We start from the raw sequence: 9,436 nt of genomic DNA, 5'->3' as shown, positions 1-9,436 counted from the left end.
TGTGCTATCACTTAGGGGTGTGCCAAAATCAATTAGGAAAAATTGATGGGAATAATCCCAAGTATTCCCGATTTGCCCAAAATAATCCAAACTTTCGATTATTTTTTACTTTTGATTATTTTTTAATAATCCAAACTTTGATATAAATTTGCTTTTAATGGTTCCGGATGACCGGTAACCTGTTGAGTAGGCAAATTTAATTACCAAATTAACAATTAATTAATTAATTTTTAAAAAATAATTAAACAAAAAGGCAATTTGATGTTGCAAAGTACAAACCACACAGCCATCATTCCACCAACACCAACTTGTCAACGACCCAGCCACCTACACTCTACCTCTTATGGGTCACCAACACCGACCTATCCACCTCCACCACCCTACCTCCCTGGCCAATTACCCAACCCTACCACAACCACCACCGTAACCAAGGCGGCGTCCTAGAACAGTGGCCAAAGCAGAATTAACGGCGCGGTCAGAAGAGCCAAGGCAAAGAACAAGTTGCCATGGAAGAAACTGATGTTGGGCGACGCTTGGAAGGGAAGCGAGGAAAGGGAGAAGGGCAGCGACAACTGAATCGATAGTGGGCCGTTGGTTTAGAGAGAAGGGGTGGAGTAGCGTCGGCATGGGAGGAGAGGGTCTGGGCGTCGCCGGAGTTCGAGGCAGGGGGGTCGGGCTAGCGGGGTAAGTGGCGGAGATGGTGGTTGGGGCTGTGGGTGGTTTTTTTAATTATTTAATTAGTAATTTTTTAAAATCATAATTAATAAATTTTTTTTATTTTTTAAAGTAAATTCTTAACTTTTTTTAAAAAAATTTTATTTTTTGACCAATCAAGTGCCAACACGTGTCATCTAACTTGTTATAACAAGTTAGGTGACCAGTTGGGATCATTAGAAGCAAATTAATACTCCGTATTAAAGTTCAAATTATTAAAAAAATAATCAAAAATTGAAATTATTTTGAGCAAATCGGCCAAAATTAAGATTATTCACGTCAATTTTTCCAATCAATTAAAGGTGTGCCAAAATCATTTTCCTCATTTCCCACCCCCACACGACCGACTCACTCACAATCATAGTTCTCCGCAACGCACAAAACAGAAGCCCGCTGAGTGAGTGAACAAAACCAAAACTCGACCTTCGACAAACAAGTAGCAATGGAGAGAAAAAGAAGCAGAGAGGAGAGAGAAAGAGTTACCGGAGGCGCCGGTGACCCACCTCCTAGAAACTCCGGCCGCCCTCTTCCTCCGCCTCCCCCTCTCCCTTCTCGAGGCTTTCCTGGCCCCCCTCCTCAGCGCGCCCGTTTCCAGCCCGTCGACCGCGAAAAGGTCCTTCCTCGTCATCTCTTCTCTTTCTGCTAATTCTTGGATTATTTCTCAACTTTTATTGGCCCCAATTTGATTTTAATTGTTCTTGATTTGGAAATTTGGGATTAGGGTTTAGGGTTTAGAGTAGGGTTTTCTGTTTATTCGTCCCCAAATTCAGGGTTTGGTTTTAATTGAGATTCTCTACGCTTAATTGGGTTAATTACTGTAAGTTGGTATTGAGTTAAGGTGATTGTTTTAAGAGATTTGTTGATAATTTTGAGCTCTGGGTTCAATTCTATTAGTGTTTTTGAGTAAAAGTCCTAAATTTTATGCTTTACTGTAGTAGAGTCACTTAGGATGCATTATTTGTTCGCATTTGAGTGAAAGTGGCATCTTCTTACCCCCTATATGCCAAACACCCTAATGGAGTATTGGTAGTAGTTGAGCATAAAATTGCAGTGTCTTGATTGAAATTGCGAGTTTCTAGATATTATTCACTTAGAGGATGAAAGTGTGAAGGAATTAAAGTGGCCATTCTTGCCTTAGTGTTTGAAATTATGCTTACCATCCTTACATTCTTGGATGGGGCTCACATATATGAAATATTCCTGTAGCAGTCAGTTTTTGTGATTTAAGATTGGTGAGGTAATTGAAGTTTGATAGTCTTTTTTCCTGTATTCTGGGTATGTTCGGAAGTGTCAACATGTGGTGGTGCCACCAAAATTGGGGATGTCTTTATTATATTTCTGGCAAATTCGATTCAGAAATATGAAAATGCAAGCTTTTCTTAAACCCTGTTGAGGAGCCTTTGATATAAGTTGGAAAGAAGCCTTGCCAAATTATTTTGGACAATTCAGATATCCTCCCTGTCTATTATGCTGATTATTAGAGGCTCTTGAGGAACTGTAGTCTTAGCATTGTTTTTTATGCTAATTTGTCCATAGTATAGTACATTGTAGCTATGGCAATTAGTGTGATGTCATTTGATGTGTAAGAGTTGAGCAAGTGTATCAATGGAAGTGCAATTTATTAATACTAACATATTTGATTCAATTAGTATTCTGTTCCTGCTGCATTTTACTTGAACTAGTGAGATTTAGAGTCGAAATCTGTATATCTCTCTGTTGATCTGTGTGTTTGACATTGTAAAAGTTGTGGAAATTGCTAATAGCTATTTACTTCATCCTTCACGTTCTATCATAAGGCTACTTTAAAATTATCAAGTTTTGTCTATGTCGGGCTTACTTAATTATTGTTGGCCTTTCGTGTAAGATTTGGAGTGCAAATCAATATAACCTTTTGGTTGTGCTTTATTTTAATTTCTCATGATCTCCAGGAAATTGTGTTGAAACTTGAAATGTAACCCTAACTTTAGTATGATTTTGTTGCGTGCTTTTGCTTTTTCGTGTGATTTTGAGGAGCAACTAACTGACTTTCTGTTCTTTTGATTATGCAGACTTGTCCATTGTTGCTTCGGGTTTTCACTAAGGTTAGTGATCATCCTTTAGGCTGTAGTTTGCAATGATCCTGGCTTATGACAGCTATCTATTTCTGTTTACATGTCGTATAGTATTCCTGTTCTCATTCTGCATTCTTATTATAGAACACCATTTTCTTGATACAATGTTGCACGGAGTTAGGGATTTCATATATTTGTGAAACTGCTAAATCCTGAAACTTTCAATATAGTGACTACTCTGATTTGTTATTAATTGTTTTTTTAGGTTAGATGTTAGCTTATTAGATTTTTTGATGACTTATAGCATTTTAAAAGTGCTGGCTCATGCTCAAATTTGAGATTCACGAGTAGTTTAGAATATATAGTCTATAGACTTTTGAGTGTTGGAATGAAAATTTTCATTGGATTATAAAATGGGAGAGAAATTGAAATAACTGTCTTACTCATGGGTGGAAATGCTATATAAATCTTGACAATTACCTATCTGCTTGGTATAAGATTTTAGTGACTGCTAATTCTATCAATTTAGTACATCTTATTGAAGTACTGGACTTCTAAGTTCTGTATTTCTAAAGATGTGTCTTGTCCTTGTTTTAAATTTGACGTTTCCCTAAGGTGTACTGGAGTTATTGAATTCTTTATGGAAGAGTGAATAATATCATATGCTGGAAGTGCTGCAGATGAATAGTTGTTGCAGCATATACCTGTCAGTCTGTCGCTCCAAAAATCTTCCTTCTCCATTAGACCATATGATATTGATTAGCAGATGTTAATGATATTGCTAAAATATACTGCTATACCCTAGTATGCATTTCCTGGTTTGTCTAGCTGATCTATTTGGCAATTAAGCTGAATTTATATCTGATTTCTGTTCTTATAGATTGGAGGTCACCATACCCAAGAAGATTTTTCAGTGAGAGGCAAGGAACCCAAGGATGAGGTTCAAATATATACTTGGATGGATGCTACGCTTCGAGAGTTGACTGATCTTGTATGTTTGCCAACATTTGTTTAATACTTCGTATTAATCACTTTATCTTTTACCTTCCCTCACTTGTATCCATAGGTTTCATGTGTGATAGTGATTGTTATAACCTTCAGGTGAAGGAAGTATCTCCAGCTGCCCGAAGACGAGATGCAAAATTGTCATTTGCAGTTGTATATCCTGATAAAAATGGGCGTATGCAAGTAAAAAAGGTATATTTTGCATCCTCTAGATTGTCTATAATTAGTCTCTCAATGCTTCTTGACTTCTCACTTGTCCTTTATAGATTTGTCTTTATAAAGTGGGACATCAGTTCCTGTTTACAATGTGTGTATCTACAATAGAAAGTATTTCAATAACACAAATAGACCTGCAAGAACCACTGCGCCATGCCACACCACACCTCTCTTCCCTGGGACAGAAAAAGAAAAAAAAAAAAGAAAGAAAAAAAAAATGAAAGTAATTTAATTGAATTAAGGTGCTAGGATTTTTCTCCGTCCTTGTGGAAATTTGACATGTCAGTAAAATATGAAAGTACTCTTGAGTTTGATTAAGTTTAACAGTATATCTCAATATTGTTTAGGTGGGTGAAACCTTCTCAAATGGAAATAAGAGACGCTTAGATGACAACAAAGCCTTGGCTGAAATATACTTCCAGGTAACATTTGATTATGATGCTATCCTTAGCATTACATTTCCTATGTCTTTCATGGATCACAAGCCTCAAATGTTTCTATATAGTTATCTTCTCCTCGGAATATTTGCTGATTGTTTATTGTATTTTGTAGATTGGAGATTACTTGGATGTATCAATCGAGTAGATCAGGGATGACTGCATCTGATGGCTGCAGATGCAATGTTACTGAGGCATAGATGTTCTCAGCCAGTGTACAACTAGTTCTTTACGCATGGTTGAGCTGTGGTTTGTTATGCCCGAAAATTGGCATAACAGCATTACATCAATCATTGCTTAAGTTTTCTTCTTGTATTCAAATTTTAATATTAGTATGAACAGTAGTGTCAAAACTCTTATCAATTGTTTTTATAGCATTCAAAAGATGCCTAAATGAAGTTGCTGATAAGAGCAAATGCCCCAATTCGTTTCTAACTGTATCTATTTGCTGAATTTCTTATCATTCTGCCTTGGCTTGTGCCATGAATCATGTACAATATCAGAGAACATATAATTGAGTTGTTTGTTTCACTCGAATCCAATGGTTCAAGAGCCTGTATAAGAATTACATACAGAAAATATTCACTTTTACTCTGCCTCTAGTATGCAGGAAGTTTACTGGAATATACATAGGTTACCGAAATTTATTTGTGAACTATTACACCCTATGAATTTGCGACAAGCGTTCAGAAGAGCCTGTTGATCTTAACCATTTAAATCTTCAAAGAAATATATATTCCACTGGTATAACATACGTTCCTCACATTTGCATTTTCGGCTGAACATGCACTTCAATAGCTTGCACAAAGTCTGCAAAAAGCAACCATCTTCAAAAAGATTATGATTTTATTAAGAATCATCTAGTTTGGCATGAATAATAAGAAATTTTACTCATTTTATTTATTTGAATATTCCTAAGTTTTAGAGGTATATTTTTGACAAAGATTTAAGTGCTTTTTTATATTTTCCAATCTATCTCAGGTCTAATGTATATTCCCTCCGTTCCTTTTTATTGATTACGCTTTAATCATTATCTTCTCACAAAAAGTTTCTAAACGTAACTAACAAATAGAACGGAGGAAATAGTATATTATAGAGAAAAATAACTATTTAAAAATATTCAAACTGTTTCAATTTGCAGTTTTCATAAAACTAATATAAGGATTATGACAAACATGGGTTCACTCATGTCAATCGCTTTTCTTTTTAAAATTTAACACATTAGTGTAACTAGCCAAACAGGTGAGCAACTCATTAACTTCAGCAGACTTTTATCAGGAGATTGCACTTTGCAGGCAGTTTTAATGTGTATACCTTCTCCTTAAGCTTGGCTTCCTTCTGGTATTGTCAATAGGCGCTTTTTTGAATCGAATTCTAATTCCGTGCTACAGCTGCAGAAGATGTTTCATAGTGATTATTATACAGGAAAGAATATAAGTCTTATGTTCCAAGCAGACTTTAGCAGTATAATTTTTCTTACTTTGAGCATTTCACTTTGTTGGTGGCGCCACCACTGGAAACCGAAAGAATAGTCCCAAAAAAGGAGAGGTTCTCTGTACCACAGTTAGGACAAGTACCCTAGTAGACGGTAACAGTGTTACACACAATTTGGCACACAAAAATCAGATTAGTATGATTTAAATTTGTGGAGCATTACCTTCAAAATGAGGAAATCTCGAACAATAAGCTTTGTAATGGCCTGAGATAACCACAGTATTGCAGGCAGAGCAGCAAACCATGTGAAAATGAAACTGAAAGGCTCTGGAAGCTGCATTGACACAGAACAGAATGATCAAATTGTCGAAGCTACTGATGAATAGATAGGAAGGAATTTCTATAGACAACTCTGAGATTCTTGCAACAGGAAGTGAGGTTATTACCTCCAACAGGAGTGTGATCTCAAATCCAGTCAAATCATCCAGGAAGAAAAACCTGTTCAAGTGTTAGAGCCATTTTTTACACTTCAGAATTGATCATATGTAATTGTTCTAGTGACAGATACAAACAGGGTAATTATGTTACTCAGACTCATCAATTCACTTCAAGAACCTGTGTCAGATCCTTGACACTCCAACTTAGGTACAGACTTGAAACCTAGCACTTCTTTTGGATCAACCGATCAACAATTGAAAATATTATTATAACAGTCTGGTATTTATATGTGGACGAATGGCATGCCTGACGTGGGTGCTTGAGTTTGAATAACTTAAGCTGATATGTTGACAGAAAAGGGAGAGAGTGCAGTAAACAGATTTCAGAAAATCAACATGATACTCACAGTCCAAGGGCAACGACAGCAGCTGGAACGTTCAGCAGGAACATTTTGAAGTAGTCGACAGTGAGATCACTGTAAACCTGTCAAATGAGAGCTTGTTAGAAAGAAACTAATCCTCATGGAGTCATGGACTCTAGGACATTGAAAGAATATATGAAAGATACATATGAACAATGTCAGCTACTTATCTTGCAAATATTGAATTTTTTTTTAACACATTAGCATGTTAATAATCAAGAAAGCAATACATGCATCAACACCACAGCTATAGGAGCATTAAGAGGTTAATGGAAAATTGCCAACCTTTCTACTCCTAAGACTGCATCGAGGACCCTCCACAACGATCATACTACCTTCCGTCTGAAAAAAAGTGAGGGCATTAACAAGTCAAGCACAATTGACAACAGGTCAGAAGATGAAAAAGAATAAAGAAAAATACTTCAACCTGACTAGACAGTTGACAAGAAAGAAATCTATTTCTCGAGCTGTCATAATATTGTGTATTTATAGATACCAACCTTAAGTTTCAGCTTTAGTTCATCAAACTCTTTATCAGACAAAATTGGATTTCCAGCTACATAAGCCATGGAAGCTTCTAAAAACCTCTGCTCATCAGGACCTGTTTGATGAATTAGTCAAGAAAATGAAGCAAGTTACGCTTATTAGCATCATGATTATAAGTCAGGAAACAACTGAATAACTTCAGATGTTTTGACAATGTATCATTGAAACTAACTTAGCATTACTACGCTGCTTCCTTCCCACATCAACTCTTCCTTGAGATTGTCAAATTCTTCGTTTGACATGACAGCCTTTCCCTCATAGTAGAATGACTGATACAGAAAAGAGTTCGTGTTATAATGTCTGAACTCGAATGTTTTGTTCTGACTACTAAAGATGCAGGGAAAACAAAGAAAGTTAACGTATGTGTTAAATTTGGAGACAATATGAAATGAGCCTGGGCAACCCGAACAAGGAGGAGGAGAGTTAGGTCCACAAATAAGGCTTTGGAGCTTCCATACTAAAACCAATTGGCAATAGTAGGAGGTACTCCTCTACCTTATAAAGTGAAACCATCTCTCCTCTTTCTCCAATGTGGGACACTCATAAGTAGGCTACAATGGGTTTAACAGTATGCATACTTGCAGTGCTTGTAAGAATTCCTGTTCCATCTCCCCTATTGATTTCTTTCCCTTCTTCTGGTCAAGACTGCAGTACTGCAACATATTACTGTCTACCATTTCGTCTTCTGCTTCAGTTTGACCTGTAAATTACAATAACTCGACTTTCAGATCGCATTTTTCACATCAAAACAACTTTAAAACACAGAAGTAACATGTTTCTCAGGGAATTACTGATTATACCATGCTTTTTATACTAGGAGAATAAAATTACTAATTGAAAAAATTTATTTGATTTGATGCAGAGTGAGGAGGACTACATTGAGCTCAAAAATTTATTACAATCCTTATCGTACCCACATCACTAATGTCGCGATCATGATCATTATATACGGAGTGCTAATTACTTAATTGCATAATCTAAATCATCAGTATATAAACTCGGAATATATTTGATTGATCAAACTTTTGTATATTAATAATGTTATGACCAAATATATAATGATATAAACTATGTAATTGTCTAAGAAAAACAACCTAACATCTAAATATAATGGTCGGATCAATATTCAATGCTATAACATAAAAATTAGAATAACGATATTTGAACAAGAAAGAAATATATAAGGATGTCATTTGGGCAAAACCTTGTTTATCAGTAGCAGCGTTGGGGGTAAGCAGTAAGAATCTACGTCGAACCGCAAGACGGCGAACACCCATGAACTGAGCAGAAGCATCCTTGAATGAAGAAGATGCAGAGAAGATTGTAACTGCGCGTTTTGGAGTTGGAGCAGTAAAAATCCTAGTTGAAGTTAAAGCTGCTACACCTAGTTTGGAAGCCATTTTTTTAGCTTAAGATGCTAACTTTTTTTTTTTTTTTTTTTTTTTTTTTTTTTTTTACCCTTTATTAATTAATTTTTTTGAGCTCAAAGAAGAGAGCATAATGTTGTAGTTGAAAGGAATAATGGTAAAGGAGTTTTCTGGGCATTTTGGTTTGGGTTTGGAGATAAGGCAAATGGTTGATTGTGTGGAGGGAAATGAAAGAGGGTTTCGAAAAAGATCTCTATTTGTTGGAATTCTTGTTGGTGTTGTTTTTTGATTTTGGTAGTTAATCTGCCATGTCATTGAGTTGGCCAGGTGGACTGTTTTCTATTGGCTCGTCTTTATGGGTTCGTCGACTTGTCTTAGGTTGACATGTGGTTGGAGTATTGTTGCCACGTGGTTGCATTGAGTGGGCTTAATTGTACAAGATTATCTTTTAATTAAGTTTTTATCCCTTCACTTCATATTGTTTTTCCTACATGGAATCTTTTTGTGAGACAAAATTAATCAGAGTAGGAAAAATAATATGAAACCGGGGGAGTATACAATTTACAGTTCAGACCACATGAATAATGTAATGATGGTTGTAACCTGTGTCTCGTTTGGGCCCACGTCATTGAGTTTAGCTAGGCTTAGCGAGCTATATGTGCCAAATTCAAAAGGGTGGCCCGTGTATTATCCAAATCCACATGCCATCGTGTCGTGCTAGCAGGCCTAAGCAAAATTTTGTCATGTCAAGACAGGGCATGTTATGTCTTGAATTGTCATGTTTTTCCCAAATAAAGGAGGCTTACA

The 9,436-nt window shown here is 36.2% G+C and overlaps 2 protein-coding genes across 3 annotated transcripts; one reads left to right on the top strand and one right to left on the bottom strand.

The window, feature by feature from the left end:
* The first annotated feature begins 1,087 nt into the window (after positions 1–1,087).
* Positions 1,088–4,847, top strand: LOC145567687 (histone deacetylase complex subunit SAP18-like). The gene is made up of 6 exons (XM_081627038.1): positions 1,088–1,327; positions 2,763–2,795; positions 3,646–3,756; positions 3,867–3,962; positions 4,334–4,408; positions 4,539–4,847. Exons 1-6 carry the CDS (start codon positions 1,157–1,159, stop codon positions 4,569–4,571), a joined length of 519 nt encoding a protein of 172 aa, XP_081483164.1. The 5' UTR covers positions 1,088–1,156; the 3' UTR covers positions 4,572–4,847.
* An 80-nt stretch (positions 4,848–4,927) lies between these two features.
* Positions 4,928–8,836, bottom strand: LOC145567686 (PGR5-like protein 1B, chloroplastic). 2 transcript variants are annotated; one of them, XM_081627037.1, is made up of 11 exons: positions 8,467–8,836; positions 7,841–7,962; positions 7,435–7,531; positions 7,217–7,317; positions 7,002–7,058; positions 6,702–6,778; positions 6,304–6,355; positions 6,081–6,191; positions 5,904–6,001; positions 5,738–5,814; positions 4,928–5,250 (listed from the first exon to the last, which is right to left on the bottom strand). In XM_081627037.1, exons 1-10 carry the CDS (start codon positions 8,660–8,662, stop codon positions 5,745–5,747), a joined length of 981 nt encoding a protein of 326 aa, XP_081483163.1. In that variant the 5' UTR covers positions 8,663–8,836; the 3' UTR covers positions 4,928–5,250; positions 5,738–5,744. The 2 variants fall into 2 exon arrangements, with proteins under 2 accessions (XP_081483163.1, XP_081483162.1); XM_081627036.1 differs by having other exon boundaries at positions 4,928–5,233; positions 8,467–8,834.
* Positions 8,837–9,436: the final 600 nt, after the last annotated feature.

This window comes from Chenopodium album, chromosome 11, assembly GCF_948465745.1.
Source record: "Chenopodium album chromosome 11, dcCheAlbu1.1, whole genome shotgun sequence".
In the NCBI taxonomy this organism is placed as follows: domain Eukaryota; kingdom Viridiplantae; phylum Streptophyta; class Magnoliopsida; order Caryophyllales; family Amaranthaceae; genus Chenopodium; species Chenopodium album.
This window is presented reverse-complemented; position numbering and strand designations above follow the sequence as displayed.